The 14,848-nt window shown below is 48.4% G+C and overlaps 1 protein-coding gene across 6 annotated transcripts in view; it reads left to right on the forward strand.

Annotated features, from left to right (window-relative positions):
- The window catches only part of Atp2b4 (ATPase plasma membrane Ca2+ transporting 4), a 102,132-nt gene that overhangs the window by 35,256 nt on the left and 52,028 nt on the right, over positions 1 to 14,848 (forward strand). For 5 of the 6 annotated variants that reach the window (XM_059280789.1, XM_059280784.1, XM_059280786.1 and 2 more), the window contains exon 2: positions 10,470 to 11,129. In XM_059280789.1, coding sequence (XP_059136772.1) covers positions 10,937 to 11,129 — 193 coding nt within the window. In that variant the 5' untranslated portion in view covers positions 10,470 to 10,936. Of the gene's footprint in view, positions 1 to 9,066; positions 9,158 to 10,469; positions 11,130 to 14,848 lie in introns of those variants that run through there. The other variant, XM_059280785.1, reaches the window with a different exon arrangement.

Genomic DNA, 14,848 nt, shown 5'->3' on the forward strand with positions numbered 1-14,848 from the left:
GACATGGGAGATCGAGGAATGCGGGACTGGAGGACAAGGACAGAGGGCCTTTGTCTTTCTCAGTGGTAGGATTTATAGAAAGGTGACAAGAGCCTGGATTTGGCCCTTCTCCCTGATGAGCCGGGGGCTGAGGGAGGGCTTCAGTTCCCGAGCGGTAAGGCACACTTGTGGCCTGAAGCCAGGCATTCCCTTCTTTCCAGTGCTTACCGGGGCTCACACTTCGGGTTTCCCCTTCCCAGCTCAAGGCACAAGCTTTGTTTTCTGACTTTGATTCTTCTTCTTCCGACCAGAAAGTTGTGGTCCCTCCCTCTTTTTCTTTTCTTTTTTTAAGGCTGTTCTAGGGGGTTGGGAAAGGAAAACTTTCAAAGTAAAATAATAAAAAACATACCACTGTGCCTCATTTCAGGCACATAAATAGCTTCACCGTAGCCAGGCTACACACTCTCTTTGCCATAGCAACCTAAAACGAGTGTTTATAACAGCCTGTCAGCCAGCCTGGAAAACAGCAGCTGGGCCCGGCCGGACCAGCAGCACGCTGGGGCCCTTGGCCTGGGAGCCGTGGGCAGGCTCCCGGGGAGGTGTCATGGAGACAGTGGGCCTGGCCTTTAAGCGGAGGCCCTTGGTGGGATGGGGATGAGGTGGGGTAGGAGGCTGGGGGGTGCTGTTCCTCTCTCACCTGCGTTGTTGTTCCCACCTGTCCCTCCTCTCCTGTAGAGACCTTGTCCCTCCTCTCCTGTAGAGACCGGGAGCAGGAGTGACAGGGGTTCCGCCCTACCTGAGCCCAAGTTCTTAAATAAACACAGGCTCCTGCTGTAACCTATAAAAAGAAGCAGTTCTCCTTGGAAAGCTCCCGGGTCTCTGAGATGAAGTAAAAGGACATCAGCGTCCAAAGAGCACCTAGAAGGGAGAGGGCAAGAGCGGAGAGGTCTTGTCTTCCCCTGTCAGCCTGGAGCTTGGGCAGTGTGCTGACTGCCTCGGGCTTCCAAAGCTTGTAACCTTTGGGTGCGGCTGACTCACATGGGTGGAATGTGGAGAACATCAGACCCCCCCCCCCCACACACACACACACACACAAGAGGCTCTCAAATGCTGCCCTGACCAATGGCTTCACTATCCGGTTGTTAGAGACATCCATACCCAACCGGGCGGTGGCGCACACCTTTAATCCCAGCACTTGGGAGGCAGGGGCAAGCAGTTCTCTGAGTTTGAGGCCAGCCTGGGCTACAGAGCGAGTTCCAAGACAGACAGGGCTATGCAGAGAAACTTTATCTCTAAAACAAAAGCAAAAAACAAACAGAAAGAAAGAGAGAAAGCAATGTCCATTCCCAGGCTGGCCTCAGTCCTGATGTGCAAGCTGGTCGAGGGCCAGCTCCCAGGAGCCCTGGTGTCCCTCCCGTTCCCAAAGTCTTCTTTTGCTTCCCCCTCTCCTGACTCCTCTCCTCACCTTCTCCTTTCCCTCCTTTTTGTTTTTTTTAAAACAGGGTCTTGCCATGTAACCACAAACTCACAGTGATCCTCCTGCCTCATCCTCTCAAGTGCTGGGATAATAGACGTATGCCGCCACACCCGGGTTTGTCTTTCTGGGTTTGTTATTGTCGCCGTTTTCTTAATGCGCACCTTTTCAGCAAGCCAACCTCACTCCTTTGCCTGTGTCTTCTAGGAACTAGTTGGGCTGAGAGAAGTCCAGGAAGGCCAGGGTGGCGGGAGCTCTTTGTCTTTGTGTAGATGGGACTCATGGGATTGAAGGGGGGAAATGGAGGGCCACCGTGTGGCCCTCTGGTGAGTGCCACTATGTGGGCTTTCCTGTGGAGACCCTAGGCACAGAGCGGCTGCCCTGGCACTCCTTTGTGGTAGATGAGGGAGACATCACCCAGGAGCACACAGGCCCGTGCTCCCACAGCCAAGGGAGATTGACCCTCCACTTCTCTCCAAGAACAGGACAGATTCTGATGAAATTTGTTTCTAAAAATAGCCCCAGAGGCAATCCAGCTGCTAAAAAGCCCCTTTGTTCCCTTGGAACCAACGTGTGGAAAAACCGCCGCAGCCCCAAGAGAGGCAATCCATGTCATCCAAGAACATGTATATGCCGAATGCTTGAATGTCACTGCCCTCGAGCACTGAGCGCCGGCCCGAAGCTTCCTGTCTCGGTTCTGAGGAGTGAGAACCAAGTACTCCAGCTGATTGTTTTCCCAGGCACTTCTCAGGGTTAAGGGGCAGGGGCAGCGAGCCTGCCCACTCCCGAGACGCTAGCCCTTCTAGACCCGCGGTTCTCAACCTGTGGGTCAAGACCCATTTGTGGGTTGTGTATCAGATAATCTGCATACCAGATATTTAACACCACGATTTATAACAGTAGCAAAATTACAGTTATGGGGTAGCAACAAAATAATTGTATGGTTGGGGGTCACCATGACATGGGGAACTGTATTAAAGGGTCACAGCATTAGGAAGGCTGAGAACCACTGATCTAGATGGTACTGTCTCTCCCACCCAAAAAAATCACTCTCAACCTCCTTAACCAACAGAACATTATGGTTGCTTTTTCCTCTGCATACCCCAAGACAGACAGATAGACAGGTAGGCAGACAGACAGACAGACAGCGACACACACACACACACACACACACACACACACACACACACACACACACACCACGGTCATCTAGCCACAAGAGGATGGAGATGACCTGGGCCAGTGTGTTCCAGATGATTGGGAAGAGAATACCTTCCTGTAGCTCTGGGTCCCAGGGGATTGCCTTTTCATGTCTTGATAACTTTAGTGCTATTATAGGGTGGAGCTGGGAGTGGAGGTAGGGCTGTGACATTGCCTTGGAAGAAAGGCACATTCCTGCTATGTGCTGTCTCCCTGCCCATGTCTGTTGTCACCTAATGTATCCTGCAGTCTCTGACACAGGCCAGATCTGAGCAGGCCAGGCAGGAGCAGGCCATCAACCATAGGTCAACTCATGGTATCTCTACGGGCTACCTTCTTCCCACCTCCCACAAGACCTGACAAGGTTTGCTACCCGGAATCCCCAGACAACACAGCCATTCCACAATGGAAAGGTCTTGGCATTATGTTGCATTTTCTTTTTCTTCTTTTGGATGGGTGTTGTTTTCGAGACATAGTCTCATTCTGTAGCCCATCCTGACCTCAAACTCACAGCGATCCTCCCGCCTCAGCTTCCCAAGTGCTAGGAATTACATGTAATCCACCATGCTTGATGGTATATAGTTTGGGGACTTGGGATTAAGTTGGGGCAGGCTAATTAATCTGTGGATCCATGGCCATTGTTAGCATCAGTCTACATCAGGCCCCTTTCTGATCAATCTTTCCCCAGTTCTTATTTCTCTTCTCTGCCTGTAGGCAACATTCTAATGGTCGGAGATATCTTTTTGTACAAGCATGTCCCTTACAATGTATAGAATTGTTTTGGATGCATGTCTTTTAACCCTTGTGAAAGCTGTGTAACTATCCGCCTCTTCCACCAAGCATAGTGTTTTATACCTACTTTAGCTTAGAAATACCTGGTGGCTCTGGGGAGGGGGATGGGTTATGGATCTCTGAGGTCACATTTTCTCTAAGTGATTACCCTCATGATGACACCGCATTTCTGAATTTCAGGTTGGCCTTGAACTCCTCCCCATCCTGAGTGCTGGGGTGGGATTAGAGGCATGCACTACCACATCTAACCAGGAAGCAGTATTCTCCTCCAGGAAGGACTGACCCACTACACCCCCAGGTCTAGGCGCTAGCAGAGCACAGCATCAGGTTCCCGGATCTGGCCACAGGGTGCCATCCTGTGATCATTGCCCTGCCCTCACTTGCCTTCCTGTCGTGAGTGTAGCGATCGGGAAATGAGAAGCAGTACCACCACCACCTAAATGTCACCACCACTCTGGCGAAGTCCTGCGCTCTGCCTGTGGCTCCTTCCCATGTGTATCTGAAGGAGGGGGTGCGCTCAGGTCAGCCTGCCTGGGAGCTGTGTGAGGGGCCAGCTCGGGATAGTTCGCACCCAGCAGCCTGCTGTGGCGGGTTCCTGTTTTGTTTTTGAGAGTCTCATGTGTAGCTTTTGATGGCCTATAGCTTCTGTGTAGCCCCAGCTAGCCTTGAACCCTCCATCCTCCTGCCTCTGGCCCCCAAGAACTAGAAGGACTGTATGACCAGGTGCTTGCCCCCTTCCTTCTTCTTCTTCTTCTTCTTCTTCTTCTTCTTCTTCTTCTTCTTCTTCTTCTTCTTCTTCTTCTTCTTCTTTTTGGTTTTTCGAGACAAGGTTTCTCTGTATAGTTTTACAGCCTGTCCTGGATCTCTGTCTAGAGACTAGGCTGACCTCAAACTCACAGAGATCCACCTGCCTCTGCCTCCCGAGTGCTGAGATTAAAGGCGTGCACCACCACCGCCCGGCTACTTTTCTTCTTTTTCTTTAAAATTTTTGTTTTAATTATGTTTACTTATTTGTATCAGGGAGTATGTGTATGGAGGCATGTGAGCCAAGGCACATGTGTGGATGCTATCAGAGGACAACTTATAGGAGTCCATTCTCCCTTTCCACCATGTGTCCTCAGAGGTCAAACTTGGGTCATCAGTCTTGGCAGCAAGTACCTTTATCCTCTGAGCTACCTCATCGACCCTCTTTTTTCCTTGTTTAGACAGAGTCTCATGCAGGCCAGGCTGACTTCAAACTCACTCTATAAGCTGGACTTGAACTCCCGATCCCCTGCTTCTACCAAGCACTAGGACTGCAGGTGTTCACCACCACTCTGGCTCCGGTTTATGTGGTTCTGGGGATGGAACCCAGCGCCTCCTACATGCTAGGCAAGCATGCTGCCAGCTGAGCTACACACCCAGCCTACTTGACAGCCTTCTTCACAGGGAACGGCTCTCTGGAAAGTGTTGGAAGGCCAGAGAGGAGCAGACCTGAGCAGGACCTCGCAGTGCAGGTCACTAGGGTTGGAAAGACCAAGAGATGTGGAGGCACGAGATGTGGAGCAGAGGGGCATCCACATTCCTGGGCTCTTCTCGGGTGGGGACTGCATGCTCCCAGAGCCCAGTCTAGAGGCCAGTTCTTGCTGCTTTGGAATGGTGTCAGAGTGGTGGTGCGGGGTGGATGAGAGAGGAAGATTTGGGCAATGTCTTCCCATGGTGAACTTGGAGTCTACTACTACTTAGAAAAGTCAAAAGGCGTTTCTCTCACCTATTACAAAGCCTTTGTGGGTCATGACCGAGGGACCAATAGGTTTCTGTGGGCCTTTGAGGTTGAGGAAGTAAATCCATAGCTTTGTTTTCATTTTCCTATAGCTTTGGTCTTGTTTTTTGAGGTAGAGTGGCTTTGGGTTCAGATCAGAGCTCAAACCCTGGCTCTCTGAAGCCATATTTGTCTGTTGTAAAATAGGATTGCTGAGCATTTAGTGACACGGTATACATAATGATGATAATAGCTACTGGGTACACAGCAGCCAGGCCTCGCCAGCCACTGTACTAGGTTCTATATAATGTTTGCATTCATATTATACACAATTAATATCATTCTCGTTTCCACGTGAAATCTCAAATATAGTGCCTAACACATTGAATGTACTCAAAAAAAAAAAAACAAAAAAAAACAGTACTTCCCTCCTTCCCCAACTCTCTTCATCCCTGCTCTACTCCTGAATGCAAGAAAATTGGAGTCTCATTTGGGATGAGGGGGACTCATCAGAGAAGATGACAGGCGCTGCTGGGGGGTCTCAGATGCAGCTTTCAGATTTCAGTCTGATGCATCCCATAGACAGGGCCAGCCTTCTTACCTACCCCGAGAGCTCTCCTCCATACCCTCATACCATGCTTGATAATGATTCCTGGAGTGTCCCCAAGTGCTATCAACTTGCCCTAAAGCAAAAGTCCTTGGCCCAGAGAAAAGGACAGGAGAGGGTAGGACATACAAGTCTGCTGTCCTGAGCTGCCCCAGTAGAATGACCCACGTCATCTCTTGTCCTAGGCAAGCCTGTCTGTGGTGCTAGACCAGCCTGAAGCCTGACTCCAAGCCCGCTGCCCCCTTTCTCCATTTCCAAGCTTTGTTGCCCGTGCCTCATCCAATTTCAGAGGCGCAGGAGAATCGGGGGACAGGTTCCTTCCATCAAAGGTGACTCCTCTGTCACCTACACAGGAAGTTGCCCCTTTCCCTGATGCTCTGGGGATGAATGCCTTCTTCAGTACCTCAGGAAAGCCTCGGGGACTAGGGGGTTCCTTGGACAGAACTGAGGGAAAGGCCGTCAGGCTGTTGGGACTTGGGTCATAGGGTTCTCTCCTTATTTGGGGTACTTGCTAATGAACCTCGTTAGGTTCAGCTTATCAGGAAGTGTGGGGTGGCATGCTTCTCGGGTGCATTGGGAAGCAGGGCAATGTGATCCTATGAAGTAATGTGATTTCTTGCCCCCAAGAAAAAAGGATGAGGCTTCAGCCTTCTAGCCCATCATCCCCTAGGATGGAGAACGTACCTAGCCTGGAATGTTTCCCTCTGAGTCACTGATTAATCCTGACCTGACAGAGGTTGCGCCTCGCTGGCTGGAATACCATGAGGCTCGCAGATTCTTCTTAGGCACTTGCCTAGCAAGGGCAGGAGCAAGCTCAGCAGTTACCAACAGCTCTCATTCTAGAAACCTCATGCGCCCCTCAGTGCAGCAGGACTTTAGAGGATCCCACTGAAACTTGAGGTCTCCAGCGCACATTGCTCCTTAGACTCTGCACCCATGGCGGGACAGCTGCCCTGCCGTGTGTACATCTCTGCCTCTCCTGAGCAGTTCCGTAGCATTCTGCCTTCTAATCATCTGTACCCACTTCCGTGGGTTGTCTCTGTGAGAGGAAGGCTTTCCGAACCTGAGGGGAGGTCTGAAGTCGAGAATCTAGACTTAGACCGCCCTTTCTTATTCTCTTGAGACCCAGGACCATAGATGCCAATGACGATTGCTAGTGACTGCAGCCCAGCTCATGGTATTGTTAAGGAAGCTGCCTTAGAATTTTCTTTTCCTTGAAGTGGCGGGGGGGGGCTTCCTGGAGAGGTTCATGGAGCAACTGTCCTTCCGCTTAAAGGATGAAGAAACAAAAGTTCACTCAGATCAAGTGAGGTTTTCTCCCATCGCTTGAATGCCCTATGCTGAACATCCAGCATGCTGAATTGCTCGTTTATTAAGTCAACAAACCCATTCCTTTATTGCTTCCTTAGCACACTATGTTAGGTGGGGCTGATTCTTCTCCCAATTAAAGGTCCTAAGCAGCCTAAGTGACTCCCTAAAGGTGACTAGGGAAGTAGCAGGTGTGTTTCTGAATTGGCTACCGGTGCATTTCGTAATAAAAATGTCAGCTGAGTGCCCACTATATACAAGTTCTCTTCTAAGCAATGAGGAGCAGGCAGTGAGCAAGATGGACAAACGAATCCCTGGCTTCATGGAGTCACCACTGTAGTGGGCAGGGACAGAAAAAATCAGAATCTTCTGTCAGAAGTAGTGGCTCACACCTGTAATCCCAGCACTTGAGAGGCAGCAGCTGGGGGGTCATGAATTTACAGCCAGCTTGTGCTATATATAGTGAGTACCAGGACAGCCTGGGATCCATTGCAAGACTGTCTTTAAAAAAAAAATAGGGCTGGAGAGATGGCCCAGCAGCTAAGAGCACTGGCTACTTTTCTTGAGGACTCTGGTTCTCTTCCCAGCACCCACATGTCAGCTCACAACCATACATAACTCAAGTTCCAGGGATTTTGACACCCTTGTCTAGCCTCCTTGGGTCCCTTCTATCATGAAAGTGGTGCACAGGCATGCATGAAGGCAAAATGTCTATATACATAAAATTAAAAAAATTAATTAAAAAAAATCTGCTGGGCGATGGTGGCACACTCCTTTAATCCCAGCACTCGGGAGGCAGAGGTAGGCAGATCTCTGTGAGATCAAGGCCAGCCTGGTCTACAAGAGCAAGTTTTAGAACAGCTAGGGCTACACAGAGACCCTGTCTCAAATAAGAGAGGGAGTGGGAAGAAAAGTAAAATCTGATCCCCAGTTCCACGCTCCTCAGCATTGTCTTGGACATCCTCTGCAAGATTAAGGGTCTCGCCGGGTGGTGGTGGCGCATGCCTTTAATCCCAGCACTCAGGAGGCAGAGCCAGGCAGATCTCTGTGAGTTCGAGGCCAGCCTGGGCTACCAAGTGAGTCCCAGGAAAGGCGCAAAGCTACACAGAGAAACCCTATCTCGAAAAACCAAAAAAAAAAAAAAAAAAAAAAAAAAAAAAAGATTAAGGGCCTCTGCCTGAGGGTGAAGATGGGTCCCCTGCTGCTGTAGTCCCTCTCACTCCTTACAGTCTTGGAGAAATCAAACTGGGAGCAAGTCCTGTGACAGCTGGTGGGGAAAGGTGCAGTCCAAGACCCCCACCGCAGCCCTGAGTAGAACAGAACCCTAGGCATACTCATCGACACAATATTTTTTTCCTAAAAGAAAATACTTATTTTAACATTGAATTTTAGAGGCAGGGCCTTGCTTTATAGCTCAGACTAAGCCTCCAACTTGTAACACTCCTGCCTCAGCCTCTTGAGTGATGAGATGACAGGCATATGCCACTGTACCTGCTGACAAAGTTTAATTTAGAGATTAGGCACAGAAAGTGGGTGAGATAGACCAGTTGCGAGCCCGGGGACCTGAGTTCAATCCCCATTGCCCACGTAAAATGCCAGGGTGGTGGTATGTGCTTGTAATCTGAGCTCTGGGTAGGCAAAGACAAGAGAATCTCGGGAGATCACTGACTAGCCAGCCTAAGGGAGCTCTAGGTCAATGAGAGACCCTGGCCCAAAGTGCACCTCTATCCTCTAAGCACATGTATGCACACAAACATTCACATATACCTGTGTGTGCACACAAGTGCACATGTGCACATGCACACATAATAAATTATATACAGTAAAAAAATTAACAAAAATAATAACAAAATTGGGCAACTATGAGAGCATATTTATGTGAATGTATGCGCCCTTCTCGTAACATCCCCAATTCTCCTTTCCACAGGATTTGAATAGGAAGGGACTGCTAGGGTTGGTCCTGCATCTAGGCCTGTCTGAACAAGAGAGTTAGACCCATTGCCTCAGGCTCTTTCCAGACCGCATTTCTCAGGATTCCCTGCTTGCTTAACTTACTGTAAGTTAGAGTATTGAGAATGTTGATGGGGCATGCTAGCTGAGGGAGGGGGGTGTAACAACCTCCATCTCAGAAGAACCCGCCTGAAACAGGGTTGGTTGGAATCAGTAGGGGCTTTGATCAAATTGGCTTCTGGAGAAAATAATTGATAAAAAAAAGAACCAAGTCCTTATCTGATGACTCTTGAGTTTCGTTCACCTTCTGGAAGCAAGAATGGCATCTGTTTATCACCCAGCCAATTGGAGTGCCTTGCCAGCTCCTGGCGGCATAACCCAATTATACGGAACAGGTATTTAACACGGGCCCTACATATTTGGGTGCTACGTCTAGTGAGAGCCCCTCTCATTGGAGAGGCTGATGTGTGACGCGTGTCAGCCCTTGTCTGTAGCCAAGCACAGGGCTCAGCTCAGTCTCTGTGCCACCTTCAGCCCGGCTCATCCTTACCGTGCCCACACACTCAGCCAGTATGTGCTCCATGTAACGTCTCTCTCTCTCTCCTCTGATGTGTCACTGTACTAACGTGAGACCCTCTGGTGCTTCCTCGCACTGATGACTGTTGGGGCCTATGCACCGGCTGAACTTATCTCTCCTACGCTGGAGAAACTTGAACACTCATAGGCGTCAGACTTACTATCTTTCTTCCTCAGAGGCCCATCTGCCCTTTATAGGGAGAAAAATGATTCCACCCTGTATCATAAACTGCCAGAGCATTTTATTCGTTCCTTACCAGGAAAGGCTGCTGAGAGGGCTTAAGCCCTAAGACCGAAATTTGATGCCAGATAACTGCCATGGGTTGCCAAATCTTCACACCACCGAAGGTGTTTTAAGGGACCTTTCATCAGCCTGTCTTCCTGGTTTGTAAATGTCTGTGTTGGGAGTGGGGAAGAGTATGGAGCATAGGAGTTCATGGTGCGTGGGCAAGCCATCCTGCCCTCTTGGGTCTCAATTCCTTTTCTGATTCTTCTCTCACCTTACAGGAAAGGCCAGACTAAAGTGTCTCCTGGGGGACTATGGGGAGGCATTAGAGGTGGTAACCTTTTGTATGCAAGTTTCTTAAGTTAGTTTGTGTGCCTTGGTTTGGAAGAAGTAACTTAAAGATGATGTTTCTGAGATAAATTCTCTACATTACCAGTTGACAGGCCCACCCAGGGCCTCCCATGAGTCTGGCCACTCAGCTTAGGCCTCAGCTATCAGTTCCGCTCAGATACCAACTGTCATTTAAACCCTTGTACTGGAGAGTACCTTGCAGATCCTGGATCCTCATGGCTGTTCTAATTGTTTCTTTTTGTCTTTTTTTGCATCTCTATTCCAGAGACCTAGCTGTCATCGTTATCCAGGGAGCCCTCCTCTTTCTCCTGATGACGCTGTTCTACCATCGAAGTTGCTGGTTGTTGCTAAGGTTGCCTCCATGGTAACATGCTTATCCTGTTTACACTTCTCTATGGACAAGTAGTCTAAGCTAGGAACCTACCTGCTCTGGATGACTATTTTCATCGCCACACAGAGGACACCAATCAGCGTGACGCCAAGTCCGTCTTCTACTAAGTTCCCCCAACCTCTTCCTCCTCTCACTAGTAGACTTGATACAGAAGAAAAGATCTAGGCTTGGTGTTGCTACTCTGAAGCTTATTGCACAAGATATTGTCAATTTATCCCCTAACTGGGCCCCCAGAGAAGAAAGAAGTGAGAAGAAACAGGGAAGAGAAGGCAAGAGACACAGATCAGTTGGAGGGAAACTCTACATCTTCTCTGCTTGAGAGTCTGGTAACCGCAGGCAAAATGACGAGCTCATCAGCACATAGCTTGCCGGGCAACTCAGTAGCTGAGGACTATGAAGGGGAGTTTGGCTGCACATTAATGGACTTGAGGAAGCTCATGGAGCTTCGTGCGGCTGATGCAGTCACCCAGATCAGTGCCCACTATGGAGGTGTACAGAATATCTGCGAGAGACTGAAAACCTCCCCTGTAGAAGGTAAAGGCCATTTCAAGGGCTGGGGATTGGAGGAGAGTGACTAGGATTTTGAAATATTATTTTCCAGCTTCTAGGGAAGGTACATTTCTGGAGACCCAATGGATTGGTTTTCATCTTGTGGGAAGAGTACAGTGTTCTAAAGTGCTGGAAGGAGGGAGGCCATGAAGAGCTGTTCCTTCTCCTGACACCTGAGGAACTATGATTCTCCAAAGCATTCTTTACTCCTATTTCTTTACCAGTCTGTACTTATTTGTGATTTAGATGCACTTATAATCAATTCCCCGTTCTATCAGTCTTTGATTACGGAAAAACTTAATATAGAGTTCTTCCTCGCACTTATCTTAAAGTTCATTGGCTGAGAAAGGTCTACAGGAAGTAGTATTCCCACCATCTGAGTACCTTATTGTTAGAATTGGGATGGCATATCATAAGCGTGCCTTTGGATCAGTTGCTGTTTTCTGTCTTGGGATTACTGATTTTTTTTTAACCCTGTCTGATAAACATTTTTCCCCCATCATGTGGGGACCAAACCCAGGACTTTGCACAAGCCCACCACCACCACCACCACCACCACCACCACCACCACCACCACCACCACGACCACTAAGCTGTAGCGCCCAGCCCTCCTTTTTTACTTTTAAATTTAAGACAGATTCTCACTACATTGCCCAGACTGGACAATGAACTCACTCTGTAGTGTAGGTAGCCTTTCAGTTCATGCTTCTCCTGCCTGTCTCCCAAGTAGATAGGATTACAGGCCTGGTATATATCTTATAAGCTTTAGGTTCAGGTGCTTGAAGTAATGTTTATATTTAGTCCATAGGAGTTACTGGGATTAAATAGTACAGTGCATGTGTGTACATGTGTGTTTATGTATGCATGTGAAAACTGATAATAGGTGTTGTATAAACAGAGCTCGTGTGCCTGGAGGTTTTGCTGGAATACGCGTGCTTATATGTTTCAAAGAATCCTAATCTCTAATGTGGCTAAGGTATGTGTGACTGCAGCTGCTGTCTGTCCCCCATGCTTCCTGTCACCTCAGAGGCTGAAGATGGCAGGGATTGGTGGCCTTCAGTCAGCTCCTCTGGGCCTTTAAGCTGTGTCTAATACTACCCTCTGGACACTGCCTACTTCCTGCCAGCTAAAGTTTTTTTTCATTTTCATTTTTATTTATTTATTGAAACAAGGTCTCACTTTGGAGCCCAGGATGGTCTTGAACTCACACCAGTTAGCCTGCTTCAGCCTCCCAAGTGCTGGGATTTACAGGCACGCACTGCCACACCCACCATCACCTCCTGGTTTTATTTTGTTTGTTTGTTTCTCTGAGACAGTATCACTCTGCCACCAAGGCTGACCTGGAACCTCTGATCCTCCTGCTTCAGTCCTTCTTAGTGCCAGGGTTATAGGCATGCACCACCAAGGCTATCCCTTGATCTTCTTTCTCAGTGACTCTTAGAGCAGGATGGACTCTAAGGAGAGGGTGTGTCTTGTGCTTTCCTGAGACATGCAGGTCTTACTTTACAGATTCCCGCCAGAACTGAAGCTGGATCTTTTTGTTTTCCTCCTCTTATTATTGGGGTCAGCTGTTTCTGTCACAAAGTGGACTCAGGGATCCAATAAGCTGGAACCTGGGGGCTCCTCAGAGCAGGACCCAGACTTTCCTCCCATTTCTCTCATCCTTTCATGTAACTATGATAATTTACCATCTATAAAAATTACCAGAAGACCAATCTCAGATGCCTTTTGGTTTCGTATGATTTTGTCACCTGTGGGAGGCTCCTGCAGATTAATAATGGGAATAAAGATAAGAGAGTAAGTTTGAATTCTAGTTAGAACCCCAAATGAAGTAAGTTTGAGTAGACTGGAGTAGGGAACCTTTTGCCAGAAGTCCTGGCTACTCAGGATCGGAGAGGATTTCGTGAGCCAGGGAGTTCGAAGCTAGCCCGGCTTCTGGGGCGGGGTGTCGGTGGTGAGGGAAATAGAGTGTGACCCTTTTTCTCTTATTTTTTGCTTGGGTTTACTGTAGATACAACTTTTCAAATTATAGCAAATAAGGAGGCTTAAAGGAACTTGGGGTTTTTGACACTAACGTGATTTTGTTAGCCTCTATTTATACAATTCTAGAGAGAGACAGGACTTGTTTGTTGTTGTTGTTTTCTTACTTTTTATTGGTTGAGTTTGTTGTTTGACTAGCACTTGAATTTAATATTCTCTGCTAAGCTAAAGATTTTAATGACCTGCCTGGGGTCTTTGCACCAGTAGAGGACTGTCTGTTTTCTGGCTCACAGCCTATTAATGCTCTGTTGCCTCTTGTGTACAGAAGTGCAGAGGACTTAAAGTTGGTTTCATATTTTAAAAGATATTCTATTTGGGCCGGGCGGTGGTGGCGCACGCCTTTAATCCCAGCACTCGGGAGGCAGAGCCAGGTGGATCTCTGTGAGTTCGAGGCCAGCCTGGGCTACCAAGTGAGTTCCAGGAGAGGTGCAAAGCTACACAGAGAAACCCTGTCTCGAAAAACCAAAAAAAAAAAAAAAAAAAAAAAAAAAATGTTCTATTTGTGTGTGTGTGTGTGTGTGTGTGTGTGCGCGCCTGAATGAGTTTGTGTGCATCACGTATGCTGGTGCCAAGAAGATGCCAGAAGTCAGTGTCATGGATCCCCTGGAATGAGAGTATGATAGTTTGGGTTTCTATTGCTGTGAAGAGACACCACGACCACAGCAACTCTCATAAAGGAAAGCATTTAATCGGGGCTGGCTCACAGTTCAGAGGTTTAATCCATTATCATCATGGTGGGAAACATGGTGGCATGCAGGCAGACATGGTGCTGGAGAAGGAGCTGAGAGTTCTACATCTGGATCCACAGGGCAGCCACAAAAGAACTGTGTGACACTGAGCCTGTGCTTAAGCATCTGAGATCTCAAAGCCCTCCCCCACAGTGACACACTTCCCCCACAGTGACACACTTCCCCCAACAAGACACACTTCCTCCAACAAGACACACCTACTCCAACAAGGCCACACCTCGTAACAGTGCCACTCCCTATGGGCCAAGCTGTCAAGCACATGAGTGTATGGGGCCATACCTATTCAAACCAACACATATAGTTCCATGTAATTATGAGCTGACATGTGAGTACTGGAAACTGGACCCAGATCCTCTGCAAGAGCAGGAAGTTCTTTTAACTGCTGAGCCGTCTTTCCAGCCCCTGGTTTTGCGTTTTAATAGAATGTGGAATTGGGTCCAATGCACATGCTAATACTGTTCCTGCATTACATTGATGTGTTGGAGTAGCAGTTGCTCCTCAGCCTAGAGTAGGTTAGAATAAGGAAGACCCTGGGCGGGGTGGTGGGAGTCGGGGAGCTAGTGCTGGGTGACCTCAGCAGTCAACAGTGACTGGCCACAAAGTTGAGAGAGTGACCAGAAAAGAGGAGGGATGTTTAGAGAAATAGGAAGGGCTGGGAAGGTGTGGAAGAAGCTATAGGCTCGGTCTAAATGTGTTTGTGTTTGTTTGTTTATTTATTTGTTTGTTTGTTTGATGTTATGTGTCAGTATTTTGTTTGCATATTGTGTTTATGCACCATGTGCAAATCTGTTGCCTGCAGAATTCAAATAACGCATCAGATCCCCTGAAGGAGGAGTTCCAGATGGTTGTGAGCCACCACTCGGGTGCTGGGAACCAGACCCAGGTCCCTGAGTGCGAACCATCACTCCAGCCCCC

The sequence above is a fragment of the Peromyscus eremicus genome, chromosome 15, assembly GCF_949786415.1.
Source record: "Peromyscus eremicus chromosome 15, PerEre_H2_v1, whole genome shotgun sequence".
NCBI classification, from domain to species: Eukaryota; Metazoa; Chordata; class Mammalia; order Rodentia; family Cricetidae; genus Peromyscus; species Peromyscus eremicus.